Source organism: Phocoena phocoena, chromosome 9 (genome assembly GCF_963924675.1).
Source record: "Phocoena phocoena chromosome 9, mPhoPho1.1, whole genome shotgun sequence".
NCBI classification, from domain to species: Eukaryota; Metazoa; Chordata; class Mammalia; order Artiodactyla; family Phocoenidae; genus Phocoena; species Phocoena phocoena.
This window is the reverse complement of record NC_089227.1, coordinates 60386520-60414020: the sequence shown is the minus strand read 5'-3', so window position 1 is coordinate 60414020 and position 27501 is coordinate 60386520. Positions and strand designations below refer to the sequence as shown.

At 46.9% G+C, this 27501-nt stretch overlaps 1 protein-coding gene across 2 annotated transcripts in view; it reads right to left on the bottom strand.

Annotated features, from left to right (window-relative positions):
- MINDY4 (MINDY lysine 48 deubiquitinase 4) overlaps nucleotides 1-20651 on the bottom strand; it is a 113891-nt gene extending 93240 nt beyond the window's left edge. The window contains exons 1-5 of one of the 2 annotated variants that reach the window (XM_065884474.1): nucleotides 20530-20651; nucleotides 14146-14265; nucleotides 10757-10992; nucleotides 6243-6489; nucleotides 223-656 (exon numbers count right to left, since the gene is read on the bottom strand). In XM_065884474.1, the coding sequence (XP_065740546.1) occupies nucleotides 223-656; nucleotides 6243-6489; nucleotides 10757-10992; nucleotides 14146-14265; nucleotides 20530-20592 (1100 nt within the window). In that variant the 5' untranslated portion in view covers nucleotides 20593-20651. The remainder of the gene's footprint in view (nucleotides 1-222; nucleotides 657-6242; nucleotides 6490-10756; nucleotides 10993-14145; nucleotides 14266-20529) is intronic. The other variant, XM_065884476.1, reaches the window with a different exon arrangement.
- Nucleotides 20652-27501: the final 6850 nt, after the last annotated feature.

The following is a 27501-nucleotide window of genomic DNA, read 5'->3' as shown; positions in this document are numbered from 1 at the left end:
ATCTCTTGTACCATATCAGGCTGACCCTTGAGAAGAAGTAAGAAGGGCCAAAGAAACCCGCCCCCCCCAAAGCCTCCTGGTGTGTGCACTCTGGGCTGCTTTCTCCCTGGTGGAGTGACCATCATCACCTCCCCTACTTCACAGCCTCGCTCGGAGAGCCCAAGGAGCCACTCGGGACTGGACGGTTGTCCGAAAACCATCACCTGGGCACAGCACACTCACCTGAGGGCCGGGGGCTGGCTCCCCTGCCGTTTGAACACTCTTTCCAGCCTCTCCTGGGTCGTCGGAGCATTCCCACTGGACAAGGAGAAATTCAAGGCGGTCCTGTCGGCCTCTAGGCCACTGTCCACAGCTGGGCTGTCCTCTGAAAGGTCTCTCCACCGGCCGCTCCCACTCTGGGGAAGCCCTTTGCCTGGCAGGGGAGGAGGGCTGCTGGGCGAGGCTCTCCACTTTTCCAAGGTCAGCTGGCTGAGCAGGCCCAGGGTGCTCCTGGGGGTGGAGGTGGTGCTGGAAGCCGGGCCCTCCTGCGGGACAGGCGGGGGACAGGCTGGGGTGTGAGCAGACAGCTCAGGCGCTTGTAGGCTCCCCTCCTCGTGGGGTTGGGTCCTGCTGCTCAAGGCCGGGGACTGCCTCAGCGAGCGTTTGCGGAGGGAATCCTGAAAAGAGCAAGGACAGAAGCAGCGGTGAGGATCCCCTTGGAGGGAGGTGAGAAAATATCCCACGTCAAGCATGTACCCATGATCTTCCCTCCCCCAGGAATGTCTTTCCCATCCTCAACTCCTTCTCCTAAAATCCTACCCACCCTTTGAGGAGACACGCAGGGGCTACCACTTCTGTAATGCTTTCACAGAACCCCATCCACATAAATCCCAGGAGCATGCCTTGGTCCCCCCGTCATACCCCTTACAGAGAGCTCCAGGGTCAGACTTGTGTTCTAATTCCCGTGTCACCCCCTGCCAGCCGTGTGCTCTGTGACCAGTCATTGAACTTCTTTGTCCCTCACTTCCCCACCTGCAATATAACCTGTCCACAACCTGCTATCAATAATTCCTAAATCCCAAAACCCCTAAAAAATGACCATTTCTTTTGGAACCCCATGGCAAATTCTTTTTCATTCTTATGAGGTAGGTTGCTTGCATTCTTGAGTTTTTTTGTTGTTTTTTTTTTTGGTTTTTTGGCCATGTGGCTTGCGGGATCTTAGTTCCCAGACCAGGGATTGAACCCGGGCCCTCGGCAGTGAAAGCACAGAGTCCTAACCATTGGACCGCCAGGGAATTCCATTGAGGTCCCTTTTTAAGTGTGAATACTCATATGTTTTGCTGCAGAAATGTTTTATTTATGGGGTGCTACTCCAAACCCTACTGCAGGCGTTCTGTGGTATGTGGTTTATGCATTGTATTTCCTTTCTGAAGTTTAAAAACAAAATCTACGTTCCAAAACACATTTGCTCAAAGGTTTTGGATGAGGGATTGGGGACCTACAGTGCCGATCTCCCACAAGACCATGGTGAGGACCAAAGGAGAGACCCAGACCCACGTAAGGCACCATCACAGAGCCAAACCCTGCACAGCAACCAGCAAATATTACTTACTGCTATGCATCTTGGCCCCCGTCCCCACTTACATATGGCCTTAACCCCCCCTGCCAGTAGACCAGGTGATGGAGGCCATTCTTCCTTCAACTCTGGTGTCCCCAGAGCTCCCAGCCCAGTGACCTATACATAGTAAGCAATGCTTACTTTTTGAAATGAAGGAATTTCAGAGGGGTCAACAGAAATGTCCTCTCTCACTATCAATCATTAACCAATGAAATGAGAACTCACGTTGTTACCAATCTGAGGAAGAGGAGTAGGGGTAGGGGACAAAAATACACCTGCTGGGCTCTTCCTGGGTTTAAAATTCTGGACCTCTCAGCATTTCCAGAAATAATCCTGGGCCAAATGGTAAAGCCTGTGCCAGAAAAAGAACAGCTAATTCTGCCATATTCCCGCCCGGTGGAAATTACTAGGCACTATAAACCTCCTCCGAAAGCCACCCAGGGCATCCCTTGCCACAGAACAAGGAAAACATTAGTCAATGTTTTCTCTTCCCAAGGAGACCCAAACTTCCGGCCAAGGGCAGGGAACCCAGCCTCTTACTCGTCCTTCAAAAGTGCAGAGCTGATCCATATGCCATACCTAGTGATGCACTACCTAGCAACCTTGCTCTTTTCTCTTGAGCAACCAATAAGTATGGCCAAGGTACTCAAAGGCCCACAGAACACCTGGGGAAATTCTACCTCTGTGTCCTTCACGGGATTCAGATACTCCAGGGGAAAAGAACACCTCCGAGAACAATCACTTCTCCTTTGGGGAACAGTCTGCAGCAATCTCTCAGCAGTAAAGCAGGTAGGCACAAGCCATCTTCCTTACACCTCAGTTATGAAGGGGTCTGAACCGCACAGACCTGATGATTAGAAAGTCATGATAGGACAGGACCCTAGTGTTCATCTGGTCCACCAGTTCCCAAAGTGCAGTCCACCGACCTTACAGGTCTAACCCCAAACCCTTTCAGGGAGCTCAAAATTAGTTTCATAATAATAATACAAGATGATTTGCCTTTTTCACTGTGTCCACATTTGTACTGATGGTGCAAAGCACTGGTGGGAAAAACTGTTGGCTGGCCCTTAGCACGAATCAAGGCAGCAGCACCAAACTTTACCAGTACTCAAGGTATTAACACCACTTGCAATAAAAGTAAATAAGTGAAATGCTAATTTCACTTAAGAATGTCCATGCTGAAGCATAACGAACATTAATTGTGTTCAATCTTGACCCTATGTTATACATCCCTTTAACAGTCTGTGTGACAAAATGGGAGGTATATATAAACATTCTGTGGGATGCAGAAGGTGAGGCCGTCACCAGGAGAAGCACTTATGCAGCCATCTGAGTTGTGAGCTAAACTTGCTAGTTTTTTCATGGAACAACTGACAGATGAGCTGTGGTTATTCAGCATTTGAATACTGAGTACTGAGTATCTGGCAGGCATTTTCTTGAAAATAAATTGAGCCTGTCACATCAAGGAACATAAATGATACACTGTTGCCAGTGATAAAATACAAGTCATCAGGTAAAAATTAGAATCTGGGGAAACCTGTGTTTGCCATTGTGAACTGGAGGGCTTCTCAAAAACTTTCTGATAAGTTGAATAGTGACATCAACAAATGCAATTTTTTATGTGTTTTTTTTTGTATATTGAAATGTGTCAACGTTCAGAAGATCCATATAACTTAGTAAACCAATAATTTCCACATGACCCAATGCATCATGTTACTAAACCATGCCGTGGTAAAAGAGTCATTCAAAGTTCAAGACAAACCAGTGGAAACTGATATGTAGAAAAAGTTCATTGGGATGGTTTCAGGTTCCACATTAAGAAACAACTTGTCTAAACCCTCAGAACGGGAGAAAATATTTGCAAACGAATCAACGGACAAAGGATTAATCTCCAAAATATATAAACAGCTCAAGCGGCTCAATATTAAAAAAACAAACAACCCAATCAAAAAATGGGCAGAAGATCTAAACAGACACTTCTCCAAAGAAGACATACAGATGGCCAAGAAGCACATGAAAAGCTGCTCAACCTCACTAATTATTAGAGAAATGCAAATCAAAACTACAATGAGGCATCACCTCACACCAGTTAGAATGGGCATCATCAGAAAATCTACAAACAACAAATGCTGGAGAGAGTGTGGAGAAAAGGGAACCAACCCTCTTGCACTGTTGGTGGGAATGTAAATTGATACAGCCACTATGGAGAAGAGTATGTTTTAAGGAACCGTATGGCTCCTTAAAAAACTAAAAATAGAGTTACCATATGACCCAGCAATCCCACTACTGGGCATATACCCAGAGAAAACCATAATTCAAAAAGACACATGCACCCCAATGTTCATTGCAGCACTATTTACAATAGCCAGGTCATGGAAGCAACCTAAATGCCCATCAACAGATGAATGGATAAAGAAGATGTGGTACATATATACAGTGGAATATTACTCAGCCATAAAAAGGAACGAAATTGGGTCATTTGTAGAGAGGTAGATGGACCTAGAGACTGTCATACAGAGTGAAGTAAGTCAGAAAGCAAAAAACAAATATCGTATATTAACGCATATATGTGGAACCTAGAAAAATGGTACAGATGAACCGGTTTGCAGGGCAGAAATAGAGACACAGATGTAGAGAACAAACGTATGGACACCAAGAGAGGAAAGTAGTGGGGGGGTGGGGGTGGGATGTATTGGGAGATTGGGATTGACATATATACACTAATATGTATAAAATAGATAACTAATAAGAACCTGCTACATAAAAAAATTTTTAAAAAAAGAAAAAGAAAACCAGATATCTCAAGTTAAGGAATTTAGTACTTTTCTATAAATGAGAAGATGCAAAAGTCAGGCTCACTGAAATCATTCCTTTGATGCGCACCTCAGCTCTCTGGGGTCAGCACCCTGTGCTTGCACATCCTGAGTCTCCTCAGAGCGCACTATGCGGGGGTTGGTGGTGGCTGCAGTGTCTGATGGTCGGCATCCTATTTCTACCCTGAGTTCCCTCAGGGCTCACCACCAGGCCACTGCAGTGCGATGGCTTGATGGCTGCCGCATCCTTTGTTTACTGAAATGGCAGGCAACATTTTTTTCCATTGATAGGGTGCGTATTCAAGGAATGGTTTAAATGAACTCAGACTCTGCATCTTCCTGTACAAAGAAAAGTGCTAACTTCATTAACTTGAGATGTCTGTTTTTCTCTTTTTTTTCCTTTCTTTCTTTTTTTTTGGCCACGCCACACGGCATGTGGGATCTTAGTTCCCCAACCACGGATCGAACCCACACCCCCTGCAGTGGAAGCCTGGACTCTTGACCACTGGACCACGAGGGAAGTCCCTGTTTTTCTTTAATTAACAGTAATCTTTTGATGTTCCTACTAGCTGGTTTCTTGCAAAAACTCCTGTATATCCTGGCTCCTCCCTTACCTCTTCAGAGCAGTCCCTCAGCATTATCTGAGAGGCTGTCTTCCAGGCTTAAGTCCTCAACAAGTCCATCAAATAAAACGTAATTCTTAACTTTTAGGTTGTGCATGTTTTTAATCGACAGAACAATGACAGATAACTATACTTGATCTAGACCAAAAGCAGGTTGTTTTTTTTTTTTTTTTTTTTTTTTTTTAAGCAGGTTGTTTTTGAGGGAACAGCCAGCCTTGTGAACTGGATAAAAAAAAAAAAAAAAAAAAAAAACTTGTCTAGGTTTGGTGTAATATTAAAAAATACCCCTAGTTTTCTGAAAAGACTATTAAAATATTTTTCCCTTTCCCAACTGCATGACCATCACTGAGCCATGAAATTCCAGATCTCGAAGGGATCTTAGACACCTGGTCTAACAAACGAGACCATGACCAAGAGGAACAAAGACCTTGTCCGAAAATCTCACAGGACGTAGGCTGAGGCAGGGAGAAGGTCCACTGCTTGCTGCCGATTCCAGATGAATTGGGAGAGCAGTGCTGGCACCTGCAGCCACACCCACACGTGAGGGTGGAGGTGACCAGCCTGGACACAGATGACCTATTTTTGGTTGGCTTAGGCTCCCTGATTTGACTGATACTCTACTTTGAGTTCGGCATTTGACCTTCCTTTGTTTTTCTGTTTCTCTTCTGTTTTACAAACCCCTTTTACATTCATTCTCTCCTTTGGTTTAGTCTCCCACCTGATGGGACCCTACCACGGCCCCGCCTTAAGGGAGACTATAAAACATCGGTGTTAAGTTTTTAGAATTTTTTTAAAACAAAACAAAACTATAAGGATTGGGATTTCTTTTTCCCTTCTCACTATCATGTGTTAAAAGATTTTTAAAAAATATGTCCTCTAGACTGGGATGGGTCCCCCCACGCCTGAATGGCAAAGATAAAGCTGGGTAGATGTGTTCTCACTCTGCAAAAGAATCCACCTGGTAACCACCTGGTTGACCAGATAGTTAAACCGAAGGCAGGGGAGGTGATGAGGCCTACCCATGGCCCCAGAGCGCTGACAGTAGAGCCAGGGAGGAAAAAGAGGCCAATGTTCTTGCCATCTACCACGCAGATCCTCCCTTCTTGAGCTGTCTCGTGGGGTACCCCCAGATAAACCCAGGCAGCCCCTTAAGCCCTGCCCAGTCCTCACTTTCCACGCTCATAATAAGAGTAAGAGCACCAAGCCCACCTGTGGGGAGCTGGCGATGGGCCCGGCCATCATGCCTCGGACAATCAGGCCAGACTTCGGCCTGATCTTCTCTCCCATCCTCTTCATGTCCCAGGAAGGCTCTGATGACTGAAGCTTGTCCATCTTCTCCCAAGCAGGAGCCACAGGAGGGCTTTCACCTGGGACAGTCTGCAAGGGCTTACTTTTGTGGGAGGCCCTTTTGGATGATGCAAAATTACCAAGTACATCCCCGTTAAGATGGTCGTGTCTGCGAAAAAGGGATATTTCCATTAAAACAGCTTCCCCAAAAAGAATCACTAGCAATGATGATAAATTCCACATTCCACAGGTACCCAGAGCAAGCCCATTCACAAACCTTTTTTTTTGTTGTTGTTGTTGTTGTTGCGGTACGCAGGCCTCTCACTGCTGCAGCCTCTCCCGTTGCAGAGCACAGGCTCCGGACGCGCAGGCTCAGCGGCCATGGCTCACGGGCCCAGCCGCTCCGCGTCATGTGGGATCTTCCCGGATCGGGACACGAACCCGTGTCCCCTGCATCAGCAGGCAGACCCTCAACCACTGTGCCACCAGGGAAGCCCCCATTCACAAATCTGTGATGATTTCTAACCAGACTGTGCTTTATCAATAAAGGCAAGGAAAAGAAAATACTTCTGTATCAGGGCAAGTCTGGCCAACAAAATGAGACCTGAGACAAGAAACCAAATCAGAGTCGATGACTGATGATAGGATCCCTTGAATCCTCAGTATGAAGAGCATCCTTGTTTCTCCCAGACCCCAGTGATTAAGGAAAACTGTAGCCCTTCAATACAACAGTTCCCCCCTCCCGTTATGGTATATATAGGGTTCGGTACTATCCACGGTTCCAGGCATCCACTGGGGATCTTGGAATGTATCCCCCATGAATAAGGGGGGACGATGGTAAGAGGGATGGAGCCCAGTTACTGCACACCACTGAGGATGGTGGATAGAGACCTTTGGAAAATCTGGCATTCCCAGTTAAGGTTTAGTAAAGTTAGGCATGCCAACAGCTTCTTTTCTTGGGTTGCTTGGCATTGAAGAAAGAGGGTGTGTGTGTGTGTGTGTGTGTGTGTGTGTTTGTGTGTGTGTAAGAGAGGGAGAGAGAACAAAAGAGGGTAAGAGACTGAGAGCAAATGCAAGGAGTGAGGAAGAACAAGAATGAGAAAGAGGGCTTCCCTGGTGGCGCAGTGGTTGAGAGTCCGCCTGCCGATGCAGGGGACACGGGTTCGTGCCCTGGTCCAGGAAGATCCTACGTGCCGCAGAGCGGCTGGGCCCGTGAGCCGTGGCCGCAGAGCCGTGGCCGCGGAGCCTACGCGTCCGGAGCCTGTGCTCCACAACAGGAGAGGCCACGACAGTGAGAGGCCCGCGTACCGCAAAAAAAAAAAAAGAATGAGAAAGAGACAGAGCAAGAGACCCAGGTAAAGAGGAGTCCCACCTGTGGTCACTGAGAGCCCAGCACCCCTCCGACACAGGCTGGGCTATGCTCTACTATCAGACTCTGGCATAAAGAGGTGTCGACATCAACTCTGTGCCAAGCTGCTTACCAAGCACTGGGTCACGCATGACAGAAGTGGTCATGTGCGCTATGATTGGGACGTGCCAAGCAGAGGAAGGATCCGGAACCAACCCTGGGGAAATCTAGAAAGGCTTCCAGAGAAGGCAGAACCTGAGTCTGAAAGAATGAGCAGGCAGGAGGTAACCAGAAGGCCCCAGGCACTAGCACGGAGTCCTGTAAAAGCAGGACATGCTCAGGTGAGCTGGGGGCGTGGGGGAGGGCGGTGGGACACCTGCTGATGTGGAAAAGGCTTTGCAAGTTCTCCTAAGAAGTTTGGACTTTATCCTAAAAGTTACAGGGAGCATCTGAAGGCCTTTCAGCAGGGAAGAGCATGGCCAGACTTGTTTTGTGGAAATCTCACTCTATCTTAGGTCAAGGGTGGATTTGAGAAGATGACCAGGGGCCTGGAGATGAGAGAAAGAGACCCTGGGAGATAGCCAGGGAAAGAGGTGAGAGTGTGAATGGAGGCCGCTGTTGCGAGACAGAGAAAGGGGGGAAAGAGTCTAGCATCGTTAAGGACACAAAGGGATGCAAAAATGATAGACAAGGAGGAGTCAAGGATAACACCCAAGTTTGTAGCTTGGGTAACTGGGTGGAACTCTGAAGCTTCAACCTCTGCATTGCTGGCTTTTTATCGGTTCAAAAGTATCTCATTTCCCAGCCAGGCAGTAAGTGTATTTGAAGGAAGAATCATCTTTTTCATACCACCCTCATTTCCTTTCACATCTTAAGCCTTGGGTTAATTTTTTGGTGGTCCCCATCTTTTAGCAGCTTGACACCCAGACCTTAAGCTTTGGCTACCCTCAGGAAAGGAAACGTTTTTCAACAGAGCTGGAAGAAAACACCCTTTCCCAGGAAGTCAGACTCACTATCGGTGATGACATGCAGTGTGTTAAGGTTGTAACTTAACAATAACTGCCCTCCAGTGCTGATCGTTTTGTAATGTATAAAATATCGAATCACTATGTTGTGTAACAGGAATTAACATAGTGCCGTAGGTCACTTATACTTCAAAAACAAACAAACAAACAAAATAGAAAAAGAGCTCAGACTTGTGGTTATAAGAAGCAGGGGGTAGGTGGAGGGGGAATTGGATGAAGGTGGTCAAAGGTGTAAACTTCCACTTATAAGGTAAATAAGCACTAGGGATGTAATGTACCACATGATCGATATAATGAACATTGCTGTATGTTATATATGAGAGCTGCTAAGAGAGTAAATCCTGGGGCTTCCCTGGTGGCGCAGTGGTTGAGAGTCTGCCTGCCGATGCAGGGGACACGGGTTTGTGCCCCGGTCTATGAAGATCCCACATGCCGCGGAGCGGCTGGGCCCGTGAGCCGTGGCCACTGAGCCTGCGCGTCCGGAACCTGTGCTCCGCAACGGGAGAGGCCACAGCAGTGAGAGGCCCGCGTACCACAAAAAAAAAAAAAAAAAAAAAAAAAGGGAGAGGAAATCCTAAGGGTTCTCATCACAAGGGAAAATACTTTCTTCTTTTTCTTTTCTTTTGTATCTATATGAGATGATAGATGTTCACTAAACTTAATCATTTCATGTAATCATTTCATGGCATATATAAATCAAATCATCCTGTTCTACAACTTAAACTTATACAGTGCTGTATGTCAATTCTATACCAATAAAACTGGAAGAAAAAAAATAACTGTTTTCCAAATAATAGAGGTACAATCAAGAATGCCAGTTCATTTTCTTCCCGAGTTCCAAAAGGGCTTATTTTCCAGATTTCTCCATCGCTCCAGTGTTTAGTGGCCTTTTAGAATTCTCTACTCCTGTTTTTAAGAAAATGCAAACAAAGGAAGCCCCCGAACCTTATGAATCATGGAATTTAAATTAAACATTTTGAATCATAAGTATCCTCCATCACAAAGTGGTCCATTCCCATGGCTTCCAGAGGAAAAGAACAGTACTCCATGACAGGGATTCTGAAAATGCAGAGGATGGGAGGCTGAGTGATGGCCTCCTGAAGATGTTCACAACCTAGTCCCTGGAACCTGTGAATATGTTACTTTACATGGCAAAAGAAAGGGACTTTGCAGACATGATTACGTTAAGAATCTTGAGATGGGTACATTATCCTAGATTGACTATGTGGGCCCAATGCAATCACGGGGGTCCTTATTAGAGGGAGACAGGATGATGAGAGTCAGTAGTAGGAGACGTGACACAGAAGCAGGGGTTGTAGTGATGTGATTTGAAGATGGAGGAAGCAGCCACAAGCCCAGGAATACAGGCAGCCTCTAGAACTTGAAGAATGAAAGGAAACAGATTCTCCCCTCAAAGCCTCTGGAAAGAACCAGTCCTACTGACACCTTGCCATTAGCCCAGTGAGACCAATTTTGGACTTTTGACCTCAGAACTGTAAAATAAATAAATTGGTGTTGCTTTAGGACACCATGATGGTTAAATTTTGTATGTCAGCTTGGCTAGGCTATGGTGCCCAGTTGTCTGGTCAAACACTAGTCTAGATATTGCCGTGAAGATATTTTTTATATTGTGATTAATTAACATATTGTGATTAATATCTACAATCAGTTGACTTTAAGTAAAGGACATCCCCCTAGATAATACAGGTGGGCCTCGTTCAATCAGTTGAAGATCTTAAGAGCAAAACCAAAGGTTTCCCAAAGAAGTAATTCTGCCTCAAGACTGTAACACAGAAATCCTGCCTGAGCTTCCAACATGCCAGGCTGCTCTACAGATCTCAGACTCGCCAGCCCTACAACCACATGGACCAATTCCTTAAAATAAATCTCTTTACTTAAATATATATTTATGCACATATATATTTATACATATACACATTTATACCCTATTGGTTCCTTTTGGTTTTGTTTCTCTGGAGAACCCTATTACAGCCACTGAGTTTACAGTAATTTGTTACAGCAGAAATAAGAAACTAATCCACAGTATAAATGAGAAGAGGTACCTGGCTTTGCTTGTTTCTGACAATGATGTTCTCCAACTCGCATCTTCACTTGCAAGGTCATATATATTTACCAGCGTGGTCTCTGAGCATCTCAATGGTAATTTGTTACTTTTCTTTGGTATTGAGAGTGCAGGGATTGGTGTCTCTTGAGTAAAATCGTTACCAGTATTTCCAAAGTGATCCAGAAAATATCTGGTGATGAGTTCAAGGTTTGTTTTTAGAGGATTTCCCTTTGCCTATCATCAGAAGAAAAAAAATCATTCATTTTATGTACAGCTTTGGGGAAAGGTGGGAAAGACAGCCGTCCCAATTCTTTGACATGGTTTATCAACTTCTTACTCATCCATACATTCTCTCAGCAAACATTCACTGACTGCTTATTATATGTCAGGTACTGTGTTAGGTAGCAACACAGATGAAGACAAAAATCAGTACCTTAAAAGAACTAGCATCCAATGCATGAGTCAGGAGATTCAATGAACAATTGTAACAAAATGTGATATGAACAGAGGAATACCCAAGCAAACTTCCTCTCGTTTTTTTTCTCCTGGGAATAACTTTATAAAATATATATCCTTTTATTAAAAAAAAAATTAAGTCTTTATGATCGCTAACCGTACAACTTTATAAACATTTGGGACCTGAATGATTTCTTAGTTTATGTACTCTACATTTAACACTGGGCATAAGGAATTACAGAGACAACGCGGCAGAAAGCGCAAGAGCATAGAGAGGCAGTCAGGATTGACTCAGTTTACACCCCAATCTTTAAAAGAGATAAAATGAAACTTCTTTTTTTAATAAATTTATTTATTTATTTATTTTTGGCTGCATTGGGTCTTCGTTGCTGCGCGCGGGCTTTCTCTAGTCGCGGTGAGCAGGGGCTACTCTTTGTTGTGGTGCGTGGGCTTCTCATTGCTGTGGCTTTTCTTGTTGCAGAGCACGGGCTCTAGGCACACGGGCTCAGTAGTTGTGGATCGCAGGCTCTAGAGCACAGACTCAGTAGTTGTGGTGCACGGGCTTACTTGCTCTGCAGCACGTGGAATCTTCCCGGACCAGGGCTCGAACCCGTGTCCCCTGCATTAGCAGGCGGATTCTTAACCACTATGTCACCAGGGAAGTCCAAAATGAAACTCTTTAGTAGTAGGTTTTGGAAATAAGTGGTATCAGTATTCCCCTACCCTGACAGCACTAAATATTATCTTGGAGGTTTTTTTAAAAGACAGAGTCTCAGGCCCCGCTGAGTCTTACTAAGCCAGAATCACCAAGATTAGAACCTTGATTTCTTTTAGAAAGTCTCCTAAGTAATTTGTACAGACACAGTTATCCAAGCAGCAATCCACAGGCTGGCCTCAGGGGCTAGACCATGTGTCAGTCCGCAACCCACCTGCCCAGTAACACCCAGGCCCTTTGGAACTGCGGCCAGGCATGGGGCATGTGGTGAGTTTGCAGTCAGAGTGGTAAAGCGCTTGATAAAGAGCCTGGCACAGAGGGAACCCTCGGGTGTATCCAGTCTTTCCCCCTTTCTATTCCCTTGACCTACACAGCAGAACTCTGGGACCAAGACCCACAGGGTTATGATCAAACTCAACAGAATTATCAGGCAGTCAAAATCAGGGGACAGTTTTATTTTTTTTAGAATGGGACCCAAAAAGCTATTTTGCCTAAGTCTAGATGAAACTTATAAGGAAGAGAGTTGCGGGGCGGTGGGGGGGATGTTAAATAATTATTTCGACCTTCTTGTTCTTCTTTCAATACGAGAGATTTAGGGCCCTGAATACCTGAACTGTACTTTGTGGCCTTTCACATCACTTTGCTCATAATAGATACAGCCTTTATATGAATCTAGATACCATTTTTCAAAACCTCAATTTTACATAGGCATTTTATCTACTGCACACTTAATAGCGAAAAACAAGTTACTGGAATTAACATTAAACTGGCAGGGCTTTCCCAGAATCACTCTAGCCTTGTGTTGAGTGAACATCAAAATTATAATGCCATAGACAGATTAATGAGTATATTTTCCTGTAAAATATAAGCTCCAATTCATTGTATAACAGCTAATAACTACTGTATAAATCAAATTATCCGGGCACCTATCAAGATCTAATGAAAATATCTTAAGTATCTTAGATAAGAGTTACCTTAGGGAGACTACACCACAGTGAAGAAATAAAAGTAACTTGAATGGCAAAGATGCTCCTGGGAAATTAGGTAAAGATGTATTTATGTAAAAATTCCACCGTGCAGCAACGGTTAATTGAATTTCCTGCCTAACTGTCTCACTCTCTGTGGAAAATCTTTCTAAAATGTACAGTCTACTCTCCTGCCTTAAAAGACAGCCAGAGGCAACAGTCTTCTGTCTACAGGAGATGGAGGGGCCCGAGTGTCACTGCAGGACCCAGAGGATGAAGGTCTTTACCGGGCCTCCGGTAGGACTTCACCTGGCTGCCACTTGTGATAAATGCTGAACGACACGATCACGAAGTTCTTTCCACCTCTGACACTATGCCCTCCCACAAGGCATCTGCTGGAGAGCCCATTCTTGAATCAAATTATAACGTTCTCTCTTCTTACAGAAAGAGCAATTAATTCAGAATGGTAGCTTCATTCCTTCGTTCCTGTATATTCCTTCACTCGCTCACTCATTCATAAATACACACTGACTGTTTACTAGGTCATCAGTCCCATGTCAAGTATGGGGATACAACGCATCCTGCAGCGTCCAAGGTAGTGCGGAAGGCAGATCGTAATTAAACCACCACACAAATATTCTATTATAAACATAAGAAGCACAACAAAGGAAAAATAAGGGGGACCCTGAAGGCCTGTAACAGAAAGTGGGGGCATCGAGGCTGGGGGATCAGGGAAGCACCCCGAGGTGCCTGTTCCATTTGCTACCTCAACTCCAACGCACCCGGGTTAGCTGAACCCAAACCCTGCATTTGCCTGAATTAAACGTCACAGTGACCTTAAGAAAAAGGTGTTACTCAGAACTGCAGAAAGAAAACCATATGCAGGCAGAGAACGGAAATTTTTAGCATAACTGAATGCTATATTTTTAAGTACAGTCTTACTAAAAATAGCCTCATGGCGGGGAGGAGGGAGCACCGGGAATAACTGTTGCAGGCTCGGGTTCAAAATGCGCCCCAGAGCTGCGCACGCGCGGCGCGGTAGGCCAGTTGGGTGCTGCCGACTCAGGCTGGAAACCCCCCCCCCCCACACAGTTGGGATTTGTCCACGCTCAGCCTGGTCTGTTTCTCCCTGACCGCACGTACGGCAAGCCTCCGGCCACTGGTCTCGGATGACCCGGCAGGGCTCATGAGTGCTTTTGACGTTGCCACATCCCATTCCAGAACTCCGTACCGCACGTTAAAAGAACGTACCTTGTTCTCCTTGTAGAGAACTTCAAGATGCAAAGCCTTTCGGAGGTGGTTTCTGCTGTTTATGCTGAGATCAGAGCGTGGGCGTTCCTGGTCCATGGTCACACACGTCTTCTTTAAGCCCTGAGGGAAGAACTCCGAATCACTCTTTACCATTTTAAATCAAAACCTCCCGAGCTCTGACGCAGAGGATAAACAAGACTGTGACGTTCTTTATGACCATCTTCTCCTGCCTTCCACTCAGGATACTGGGAGGACCAAAAACGGACTTAAGCATTTATTTTGATATAAGCTTTACACTTGATATCATCTTCACAATTATTATTCCGACTCTTACAGCCATCCTGTGGGCTGGGCTCAGGCTGAAGTTCTCAACGCGTTTTATAGAAAAGGAAAGTGAAATCCGGGTAGCAACTGTCTGGCCCGAGGCTGGCTCTGGAGCCCAGGGTTTGGCCTAGATTGGGGGCCACAGGATATGAAGCATTAAAAATAAACAAAAGGAAAAGCATAAACAAAAGGCCAGTATTCATTTCCTTCTTCTTTCAGATGGGGCACCAGGGTCGATTTGTCCAACATAACACAGTGGATTCACAGAGTGGGAGTTCTGACCATCCCAGGCTGCGAGGCAGTGATGCGAGGACCCAGACTCACAGGAAGCACGTGGTAAGCGTCTGCAGTGCCCCAGCACAGCCGCTTTCCATCATCCGGGCCTGAACTCCCAGAAGGCCGGCCATGGGAAGCACTAATCCCCCTAAGGGCCTGGCTTCTTCATTTGAAAATGACAGCAGCTGTGGCCTGCCCACCTCCCCAGAACGCAGTGATAACCAAATGGCGGAAGATGAGGAGATGCCTCACACACACAGCTCAGCCTGGCATTAAGGGAGCCCCTTGCTTCTGATGGATCCAGACCCCAGTGCTAGCCAGGCCTCAGTGGCTCCCCTAGGCTTTGTATTCAGAATTTTACAGAGGCTCTCAGTGCTGGGAAGACAAGACAAAACCTGCTACCTGCCATGAATTGGGACAAGAAGAATTTGTGAAACAAGACGTACGAACACAACCTTGAACCAAGAGGAATGAAGAGAAGTCTTGTGGGGGGGTGGGCAACAGAAAGAAATGTTGGGGAAAAGGTAGGGACATGCCTGGGTCCATTAAGGAGAGTCAGCCGGAAGGAGAGGTGGGACTCAAGAGGCACCTGCATTTCATGGGGGCTTAACCATGGCTTTCCCACCAAAGTGATGTGGAAACCTGTATAACGAGGGTCCCTCTCTTCTGGGTAACTCTTGATGCTTGTCAGCAGTCCAGATCAGCAAGTCTTGGCACACTTAACAAATTCCCTGGGGTTGTGGTGCAAACTGGCGTTTGAAAACCACTGGAGCAGTGGACAAGGATGCCCTCAGAAATCAGCCAGTCATCGGTCCCATCATTCATTCAACAAACACTTGTCGTGCACCTACTCTGTGCCAGGCTCTGTTCCAGATGCAGGAGATACAGATGGATTATGACCAAGTCCTGCCCTCGGGGAACTGACATTCTGTTAGGGAAGCAAACCACAAACAAAGGGGTAAATGTACGGTACACCAGCTGCTAATATGCTCTATTATGAAGACAGAGAAAACAGAGAGAGGGGAGACACTATTTTAGATAGCCAGCTATTTATTGAGCATCATCCATGTGCTCACTCCTGTCTTCAAGTTTCCCCATCTGTGAAACGAAAGGAACAAGCCATTAGTCCACTCGTTCATCTGCCAGAGGCAGAGGAGTGAACAGACCAAAGTCCTGGCCCTCATAGAGCTCACCTACTATCAGGAAAAAGACAACAAATAGAATACCCTACGGGAAAACAAATACAGCAGAGTCAGGAAACAGAGAGGGCCGGGAGGGGGTGCAGGGGAGGGCTGCTACTTTATAAGAGGTGATCAGGAAAAGCTTCATGATTAAGTGACATTAGAGTCGAGACATGAGGGAACTAAGGGAGCAGACTGTGCAGACACTTGTGGGTAGTGTTCTACAAGGGCAAAGGCCCTGTGGCAGCTACAAGGAGGCCAGTACAGCTAGAGCCATGTAACCAGGGAAAAGTGTCAGGAAATGAGGTCAGAGAGGTTGCCCAGAGCTTGCTAAGGAAAGGCCTTGTCGGCTTTTGTAAAACGGAAAGGCTCCTGGAGGACTTGAACAAAGGAGCATCCTGGACTAACTTATATTTGCAAAGGATCACTTGGCTGCTAGGTTGAGAACAGACTGTATGAGATAGGGGATTACATATTAAGATTAGAAGGCTATTGAACAACTCACATGAAAGATGGAGGTAACTTGGACCAGGGTGGTTGTAGCAGAAGTGGCAATAACTAGCTACATTCTTTAAGTGCTCTGATGGGAAAGCCTACAGATTTACTGATGGACAGCATGCAGGGTGCACAAAAAGGAAAAAAAGCCAGGAATGGTTCCAAAGGTTTTGGTCCAAGCAACCAGACAGTTAGTGATGCTACTTACTGAAATGGGAAAAACTGCAGGAGGTGAAGGAATCAGGAATTGAGTTTTGAACGTGTTAAGTTGAGATGTTCATTGGATATCCAAGTGGAAATGTAACACAGGCAGTTGGAAAGAATGCAAGAGTTCAAGGAGAGGTCTTGGATAGAGATAGACATTTGGAAACCGTCAGCATATCGATGGTCTTGGAACCCACAACAGTGGTGGAAGTGGCTGGGAAATGAATGGAGAAGAGAAGAGGGCCAGAGGCTCAGTCTTTAAGCCCACCAGCATGCACAGCTCAGGAAGCCAGGGGGGACTTGCCAGGAACCTGAGAAGGTATAGAAGGAAAACCAGGAGGGGGTGATCTCCAGAAGCCAAGGAGAATGAGTTTCCAAGAAAGGCATAATCAACTGAGTCAAACACAATTGTTAGATCAATAAGTGTAAGGACTGAAAATCAGAAGTCATTGGTGAACTTGGCAAGAGTTGTTTCCATGGAGTGATGGGGACAAAAGCCTGATTAAAGTGGGTTTGAGAAAACAGGGAAAAGAATTAGAATCAGAACATACAGAGCCCTTTCATGGGTTTTGCTATAAAAGAGAAAGAGACTAGTAGCTGGAGGGTCTTGGGGGTCAAGATGGAATTGGTAGGAGCACGTATACATGTTGATAAGACTAACCCAGTAGAGAAAGCAAAATGCAAGATACGATACAGAGAGATGATGATAACTGTACCAGTGTCCTGGAACACACAAGAGGGGACACGCACACAGGGAGGGGTTGGCCTTACCCAGGAAGATGGAGAATTCATTCCTAAGAACAGGAGGCAGGGTGGGGCGAATAGTTCAGGCCCAGGAAGGTTAGTTACTGTGGTGGTAGGGCGTGCTGGAGTTTTCTCAAGGCTGCTTCTATTTTCTCAGTGAAATTAGAGCGGGAGGAGGCTTTGGAACTTGAGGAGAGAGATGTGTGAAATGGTCGGCCAAGATTTGAGAGAGTGAACGGGCTGGAGAGGTATAAGCAGATGGGTGGGCATCCCTGAGGCATCACAGGGGTGAGTGGCCATGAATTTGGCATGAAACCACCAACACGGTGGTGTGTTTTCCGCCAGCCCCATTCAGCTCTGCAGTGCAGGCACAGAGTAGACCAAGCTGAATTTTTAACATCAGAGGAGTATAACGAAGGGAGAGAGACAGGCAAAGGAGTTAGAGCGTGGTGTTGAGGGCGTGATTACAATGATGGGCGGGTAAGACGTGAGGAGAGGTCACAGAGGGCTGAGGAATGGTGAAAAGTTGGCAGGAACAGTGGAATGGAGATGGGAGTGAGGCCGAAGAATAGTTTATATCGGGCTGCTGATGGGGGTGAGCTGGAAGTGAGGGACGATGGGATGCTTGGAACTGAGATTATGGAAACAAGCCTAGGGCATGACCACCTGGAAGGAGTGTCAAAGGTCAGATGGGACAGGTCCCTGCAGGAGAGGGAGGCTGGGGCACGAGAGGAGGGAGGCCTGGAAGGCTAGGGCGCCAGAAGAGTCGCCTTGGTGAACCCTGCCATTGCCAGGAGACTTCAAGATTCTCCCTGCAGGGGGATCACGCTTGGAGGAGGCCAGTGTAGCTAGGTACAAAGTAGGCTGGAGGGTAGAGGAGGAGTAGTGGAAGGTGAGGTTCGAGGGGGAGCCGGCAGCCACGTCATGGGGAGCCTGGTAGGCCCTGGTGAGGCCTTCCCTGGGCTTTTATTCTAATTGCAAAAGGAAGCGCATGGAGAGTTTTGGACAGAGGAGTGACATGATCTGACCTGCTCACCCTGGGCATGTTTCTTCGCCTGCCAGTCTGATCATAGTCTTTCGTGAAAGGGAATAATTATACCTCTTTCAGGACTGTTATGAGGATTTGAGAGAATAAACAGGCATCTAGAAAGTACCTTGCACCACGATGGGCACGCTCTTGGTTAGAACTGCTCGGTACCTGCCTTGTGCCAAGCCCTGAGGGGAGTACACAGTCTCTGCCCTGGAGCAGAAGGTGATGAGCAAAGCAGCCGACCTGAGCTGCAGTTCCAGCTCTCCATGACTTTCCGAATGACCGTGGGCAACTCCTTTCTCCTCTCGGGGCTTTAGTGTGCCCCAATGAAAAGTAGGAAGGAGAGGAGACCAGGTGAACCAGACGACTGCCAAGGTTCCGCCCAGTTCAGGTGTCAGCTCTGTGGACCTGTCTAGTGGGTGAGACAGGCAGATGTATAAACCATCACATGAGCACCGATGAGCAAGCCACAGGCAAATGAGTCAGTTATTTCAGCCGCAGTTGCCTGAGACATCTTGAAGGAAATGGAACTTGGGATGGGCCATGGGTGGAACAGGGAAAAGAAAGCATGTGAGAGAAGCTGGAAGTGAGATTGGGCTGGTAAGGTGAGGCCAAGCTACAGGGGAGCCTTGGATATCAGGTGAGGTCTCTGGATTTCGTTTGTACTCGAGAAAGGATAGGCATGAGGAAAACTCTCAGAGAGTTTTGCTTGGTAGCCCAGACTTAAAAGAAACGATGGCCGTGGTCAGCGTCACAGGGTGTATCACTGATATCCCCTGTGTAGTCAGGACTAGGTGATGGCAGGTCAATTAGCCATAAAAACAGAGCAGGTACAGTGAGGCCACATTGCATTTTAAACAAAAATACATTTTCAAAAAGCAAAGAAAGACACTTTCCAAACAGGTGCACATCAGAGATGGGGGAGGAGACAATGTTGAATGCCAACTGTGAGCCAGATACAGTGGCTGGGACCCGCCCGTACATTACTATTAATCCTCATTATAAATCTGCCACGGGTAGGTCTTATTATTCCTCTTTTACAGATAAGGAATCAAGGCAGTGAGTAAGGTGCTCCAGCTTAAGCTAATTAATAGCAGATATTTGAATTGCTCCCTCCAAAGCCCTTCCCTTTCCCCCATTCAAAACACTGTTTATTTTGTTTGTGTGTGTCTTTTAATGCCAGACAAGAGCCCGTCGTCCCCGCCCAACATGACACCAGGAGGACACCAAACACATAGCAGGTGGTCAGCCTGGGTCGGCAGTGGGTGCTTTCCCTACACACCCACACACAGTGACCCCCAGTGACCTCTTCCCCAGCCTGCCCTCATCTCCACTGTCAGGGCAGGTGGGAGACAAGGACCTCCCCAACTTTTTTTTTTTTAATTTTATTTTTTGTGGTACACGGGCCTCTCACTGCTGGGGCCTCTCCCGTTGCTCCGGATGCGCAGGCTCAGCGGCCATGGCTCACGGGCCCAGCCGCTCCGCGGCATGTGGGATCCTCCCGGACCGGGGCGCGAACCCGTGTCCCTGCATCGGCAGGCGGACTCTCAACCACTGCGCCACTAGGGAAGCCCCCTCTCCAACTTTTGAGTTCTCTGAAAACTCTCCTGGGACAAGACAATAGGAGAACTTAAAAACAAAACGACCTCAACGATTGAACTTCCCACTGATGAACAGGACTAAAGGGTTTGACTGGCAAGAATATTTTTTAGCCCTTTGGATTTCCTTTGGGGGGAAGTTCTTTCCTAGTGGGATGTAAGCCTTGGGACTGGTTATGGAGCCCGGCGGCAAGGCCGGCCTGCTGGGCTCCCAGAGCCTCGTGAACTTTAGGAAAATGGGGAGGGCCCAGGCCCCTGGTTCGCGCGCCCTGGAGGGAGACGCCCGGGAGGACGGCCGCGGTCCTGCCCCGCTTTGCGGGAAGTGCACCGTGACAGAAATGGCTCCTGGGAAAGGTAGTTCCCCAGGCCCGGGAAAGTGGCGCTTACATCGGGCATCTCTAGGGTAGGCAGCGGGCAGGGGAAGGGCTCCCTCCCCGAAGGTACAGAGGTTGCAGGGGTGCCTCCACACTGTTCCCCCCGCCACCCCCCAAATTGAGCAACTTCCCAGGGCTGTGAGGGCGGCGCCACGTACCTTCCTGCTGAGGAACTCCCTGACCAGGGAGGCCGCCACCTCCTCCACGAAGAGGCTGTCCATGCTCCGGTCTGCCCACGAGGCCGAAGCGCCGCAGCCCCAGATCCCGGGTCCGTTGGGGCCAGTATGGCCGCGTTGCCGCGGCGACGGTGTCATCAGAGCCGGAGAACTCCGCCCCTTCCCTGGGAGCGCGCGGGCTGGGAAGGCGGAAGGGAAGGGGCGGAGCAATCTTCAAACTTGCTCTGAGAGCTGGAGGCGGAACGCAGAAGGTACAAGCCCCGTGCATCCTAGGGATCAGGCTGCGGGCTCCGGGCTTGGCTCCTGGCACTGGCCCTGTCCATCTGGGTGGCCTAGAACAAGTCGCTGCTCCAATCTGAGTCGCATCTCACAAGGTGTGAATTGGGGAGAGTGCCTGGCTCCTGGTTCCTAGAGGAGTAAACCCACAGTGAAGTGGCCCCTAGAGATCCACCCCCAGCACCTCAGCCGTCTCCTGGGTTCCCCCAGGCTGACTCACCTTGGTTGGCCTCCAATGCAGGGATAAGGAGGCCCAGGACTCTGCTGACTTGGTGCTCAAATTAAAGGATGACTCCCTGGCCCCCTTGGTGCCTGCTTTCCCATAAGGAGACTGCCAGTTATTGAGCACCAGGCATTTACACACATTATCACATCTTTAATCCTACAACCTCCAGGCAAGGTGCTTACTATCGGCCCATTCTTTAAACCAAGACATTGAGATTCAGAGAGGTTAAGATTGTACTAAAGATCACACAACTAGGAACTGACAAGGCTAGGATTCCAGCCAAACCCATGCCTTTGCCCAGTACCAGCTTCCCCAAACTCAGTCACTTGGGGACCACCTTCACAATCTCCGCCCCATCCGCACATCACCCAGTGTATTGGTTTGCTAGTGCTGGTGTACAAAGTACCACACACTGGGTGGCTTAAACAACAGAAATGTATTCTCTCACAGTTCTGGAGGTTAGATGTCCAAGATCAAGGTGTCAGCAGAGTTGGTTCCTTCTGAGGTCTCTCTCTTTGGCATATAAATGGCCACCTTCTCCCTGTGTGTTCGCATGGTCTTCCCTCTGCATGTCTGTGTCCTAATCTTCTCTTCTTAAAAGGATACCAGTCAACTGGATTAGGTGTACGCTAAATAACTCATTTTAACTTAATTACCTATTTAATGGCCCAGTCTCCAACTACACGTACGTTCTGAGGTACTAGGGGTTAGAACTTCAACATACAGATTTTGAGGGACACAATTCAGTCCATAAAGCCTATACTGTTACTTACATATTATTGACTTTGAGCCAACATACGTGTTTCTAGATTTATTTCAAAAGGAAAGTATGGAAATCCAAGATCAAGGCACCGACAGATTCAGTGTCTGGTGAGGGCCTGCTTCCTGGTTCATAGATGGCTATCCTCCTACTGCATCTTCACATGGCAGAAAGAGTGAGGGAGCTTGGTGGGGCCTCTTTTGTAATGGAACAAATCCCCTCCAAGAGGGCTCCACCGTCATGACCTAAGCACCTCCAAAGGCCCTATCTCCTGATACCATCATGCTAGCGGTTAGGATTTCAATATATGAATCTAGGGGAAACACAAACATTAGACCATAACGATTACTTAGATAGTAGTATTTCAGCAAAAACTTGGAAGAAAGACAGGATAAAAGCCATGCAGATACTCAGAGAAAGAGCACTCCAGGTAGAAGAAACAAGGGCAAAGGTCCTGAGACAGCATCGAGCCTAAGCTCTTGTGAAACAGGGAGGCCAGGAGGGAATAAGGCAGCAAGACCCACTATGAAGGCCTGCGTGCCTGGAGCCCGTGCTCTGCAACCAGGGGGGCCACCGCAATGAGAAGCCCCCACACCACGGCGGGGAGTAGCCCCCGCTCGCCACAAGTGGAGAGGGCCCGTGCGCAGCCACAAAGACCCAACACAACCAAAAATAAATAAATAAATTTATAAAAAAAAAAAAAAAGAAGTGTGTGTAATTCTCTTCCACATCTGTGATGGTTAATTTCATGTGCCAATTTGGCTAGGCCATGGTAACCAGATATTTGGTTGAACAGCAGTCTAGATGTTGCTCTGAAGGTATCTTTTTAGCTAAGATTACCGTTTAAATCAGTCGACTTTAAAGTCGTAAAGCATATTACCCTCCATAATGGGTTGGGCCTCATCCAATCCGTGAAAGGCCTTAAGAGGAAAAGATGGAGGCCCCTCAGGGAAGATGGCATTCTGTCTTCAGACTGCCTTTGTCTCAAGCTGCAACATTAATTCTTCCCTGGGTCTCCAGACTGCCAGCCTGCCCTGCAGATTTCTCTCTCTCTCTCTGTCTCTCTCTCTCTCTGTCTCTCTCTGTCTCTCTCTCTCTCTCTCTCTCTCTCTCTCTCTCTCTCTCTCTCTATATATATATATATATATATATATATATATATATATGTATGTATCCTATTACCTCCATACTCACCCTGAAATGGCCCTGAGAAATTCTTGAGCAAAACTCCTTAGCACTGCCCAGATAAAAAAAGATGCCTTCTTCTCTGGGGAAAACTGCCGTCTCTGACAGTTATTCCACATCCTGATGCTTTCACCATTAAGTGCAGACCCCAGACCCTCAGACACAGCTGTCAGTCCCAACTTGTGAGTAGTTCCTGATTGAAACAATATGATGTCACCCTGTGGAAATCACAATATATTATCCCCTAAGAAAGCATTGTACATAAAAATTCTGGTCCAAGTAAATCAATGGAAAATTCCCCCAAAACACTGTGGCAAAATCCACTGATTGCCCACAGAATCCATTCTTTCCTTCTTTCGTGAAAATAAATCTGTAGCAGGGCAAGTGGCTTCCCAGCCATACTGTATTTCCCAGCTTTTCTTGAAGTTGGATGTGGCCATGGAACTAAGTGGTCACCAATGAGAGGGAATGAGAGGGGCAGCCCTTTAAGACTAGGCTCTACCTTTTCCATACTCTACACTCTCCAGCAAGCCACAGCACAGCTGCACCTATGGGTGTGTGCTGTGACCATAAACACAAGACAACACCCTAGGGCAATGATTCTCAAACTGTGGCCCCCAAAACACCAGCACCACCTGAGAACTTGTTAGAAATGCAAACTCTCAGTCCTTTCATCAGATCTACTGAATCAAAAGCTCTGAGGGTGGTGCCAGCAATCTGTATTAAACCAGACCTCTATGTAATTCTGATGCTCACCTACGTTTGCACATGCTTCCCTAGGGGGTGGCAGAAATAAGACAGAAGGCGTCTGGTTCCCTGAATGACTACATGGCGCAGAGAGTCACCAGGGGGCCTGGAATTCAGATCCTTACAAAGAAGAGAAGTAACTTCCACCTGGTTTGGGCTTTGTTTATTTATTTATTTGTTTTTATTTTTGGAAGTGGGGATGGGGGTGTCTTTTGCTACAGCAGCTTATCTTTTCAACCTAAATAGTACAAACCTCCAGGAATGAGTAAAAACCCAACTGCAGGCAGTGGTCCCTCTCTCCAGGGTTTGCTAGACCAGAGCTTCCCCATGGGAGCGTTCCACAACAACCCGCTTCAAATTCGGTGTGGGTGTGCTCAGATCATGACCTCCTTGGGCCTCAGGGCAGCCGGCTGAAACCTATCTGGCCAGAGACCACAGGCTGTACAGCCATGAGTGGCCTTCTCCATTTACCCCAATATACATGATCATTTCTGTGTGTGCCCTGACATGAAAACTGCCCTGGGGAGGCCTCCTGCTCTTCATAATGTTCCGTCTTCTGCTTCTTGCTCTCCCTCCCCCTGCTTCTCTGACCTCTTAGTACACAGCAAGGTCTGGGTCTCTTGCTCTGATGGCCTGACTTGGGCACCCTGCTCCAGGTTGGCTATTTGAACATTCTCCTGAGCTGTGCCATGCTTCTGAGCTGATTGTCACCGGGATTTTCCTTTCCACTCCAGTCTCCCTAAAGACAGGGGGATCCATTCTCAATTTTAAGGCAGTGCTCGCGGGTTGTTGGAGGATTTCTTTTCTCCCAGGTTTCTCTGCCTGAGTCCTTTGATCCAAAGGAGGCCGTTTGGAGCAGGTAGCTATCCGCACCTCCCCAGGTCAACTCAGGCTCAGGGGTGGTTGCTTCAAGGACCACTTCGTGTGCTGGCAGGCAGTGTGATGGGTCTCAGGGACCAGAGCAAAAGAAGGCAGCCTAGAGCCCTCCGTCCTGTGCTTTTACTCCCATGCCTGATTGTATTGGTTAGAATCCGGTCCAGCTGAGAGTGACAGACAAGGAGGACTTAATAAGGAAGTGCTCAAAGAATGACAGGGGCATGTCAAAAGAACACACAAGCCAGCGGAAAGGGACTCCTACTGGCCAAATCTGTGCATCAGAGTAAGTAATGATAAAAATATAGATCATAACCCATTGAATAGAAATAAGAATCCATGAGTCCATATTTACTGTAGGAAAGAAAGAGAGAGAGAGAGAGAAAGGAAGGTCCTTACATTTGTATGTCAACTAATAAATGTAGAAGACCGACAGAATTAACGAATCACACAGGCACCTTATGTATTTGCACAAAGGCACCTTATGTTTAGCAGCAGCCATGATTCCTGGGCTGTGTTTCTTCCCATTCGGGGCTAGAGTAAGGCTGCCAGATAGAATACAGGACACCCAGCTGAATTTGAATTTCAGATGAACAAATAAGACTTATTTCAGATAAGTATGTCCTGTGCAATTTTGGGAACACACTTACCCTAAAAAAAAATGTATTTTGTTTCTCTGAAATTCAATTAACTGAGCATCCTATATTTTTATTTGCCAAATCTTCCAGCCCCAGTCTGGAGGCAGTGGTATACTCAAACTGACGTGTATCGTTTCATGAGAGCCAACTGCTAAATTTTTAGGAATTTTCTGAGCCGACTGTTAAACCACTGGGAGCTTGAAATCAACCACGGTGGGAGTATTTACACCATGGAAACTGCAGTCATCACGAATCAGTGCTTTTCTGTTTTTAGAACTGGTTGTGAAACATTTACCAATTCTCCACTGTCTAGAAGCTTCCTTGTCTTTAACATACTGAGTCAAGACTCTGGAACCGTGTCCACGGGTGCTCTACAGTTGCATGGGAGGCACACACCCAGGGCCACCAGGGAAGGCAGCCTCACGGGGACCGATGGTACCAGAAGCGCTTCCTGTCCAGGGACTACTTGGCCATCTACTATGGCTTCGAGCGGAGCGGCTGGGCCCGTGAGCCATGGCCGCTGAGCCTGCGCGTCCGGAGCCTGCGCTCCGCAACGGGAGAGGCCACAACGGTGAGAGGCCCGCATACCGCAAAAAAAAAAAAAAAAAAAAAGAATGCATCATCTTAAACATCCTTCTATACTGTGACTTTTGAATAACTCAGGAAAATTTCCATTTAAGAAGACTTCTGCCCTAATTTCAGACACAGGAGCACATTTTCATGAGCCTGTGGGGTGAAGAAATGAGTCCAGAACTTGCAGGGGTAAACAAGACTTTTCTCTAGTGAGGTGTAAGCAGGGACACAGAGCCTCATCTCATACCAAACACCAAAATAAAGGCTAAATATCTTTTTAAAACCATCACAGAAGCTATCACAATTGGATAGCTATCAGATCTCTGGACATGGAAGGATTTTCAAAGCTTAGATAGAAACAAGCCCAAAGGAAAAATAATTTAACACATTTTATTAAAGAAAAATTAAATATTTGTCCTGAAACAATAAACAGCAAAAGCACTGTTTTCCTTAGAAAAGTAATTTGGCAAGTATTCACCTAAATTATCTGTACGAAAAGTTTAAAAAAATTGATCCATTAATCTTATGTCTAGGAATCCAGCCCAAAGCCAGAATCCAAAATACAGAAAAAGCTTATTGCACGAGGATATTAATTATAAGATTATTTATAACAATGAACACCTGTAAGTCTCTTACCTGTCAACCACTTGGGGAGCAGTTAAGTCAAGTTACTTGGACCTCTGTGTACTGTTTATTAGGCAGCACTAAAAACTGACATTACCAGCTCCTTTAGAGTGATACAGAGAAGGGATGCTGACCCCGTGCTGGGACAACCAAGCAGGCATGGGGGGCACACACGGTGACTCTACGGCCCTGCAGAATCACTGCAGGTTCACGTGTCTGGGGGCACACTGATAACAAGAAACCCTGCGACAAATGTGATACACTCAGCGTCACCAATGATTTTAATCCTCCTAGAGTTTATGTTATTTGAGTCTGAATATAACATACTTTTTTAACAAATTGGAGAGACGTCTCACTTTATTTTCTTCCAACTGGACAGGCAGTGTGCCATCACCATTTATTATATAATCGACCCTTTTCTCACTGAGTGGAAATACCACAAGTAGAGGTTCTAGTAATATCAGAAGAGGGGGAAATTTGCACTGAAAACAATGAAATAGGGTTTCTATTCTGTTGAAACTCAAAAACCTGAAAAATAAATGCTGATACTGGGTAGTAGGACTTGGGGCTGTGTGGCTCACATCACAGCGGCCTCAGTATCACCTGGGAGCCAGAATCTGCATTTAGCCGGGTCCCCAGGCTCTTCCCAGGAACCCTAGTTTGAGCAGCACAGCTAAGGGACCTGGATAGACTGAGTTGTATGATGGGGAGAGAATAAGATTTGGAACTGGTCTTTATCTTGGCTTTGGACATGGGCCTTGAATCTGTACCTAGACCTAGACTTGCTGCCAGGACCCCCTTGGGAAAAGACCCGTCACCTTCATCCTCCTCATCTCCAACAGGAGGGGGAGGGTCTCAACATCCTCTCTACTGATTGTCGTGAAGACGGCAGCGAACGAGGGTGGGGGACACACCTGGCACATATTATAGGCCAGGGCCCCAGATTTGCCCATTTGCAGAACACACTAGAGTTTGCTACCTGAAATATCTGATCTTGGGTGAATTTTTGAAAGAGATTTGGCAACACTTTTTTATATAAAATTTTTATTTGA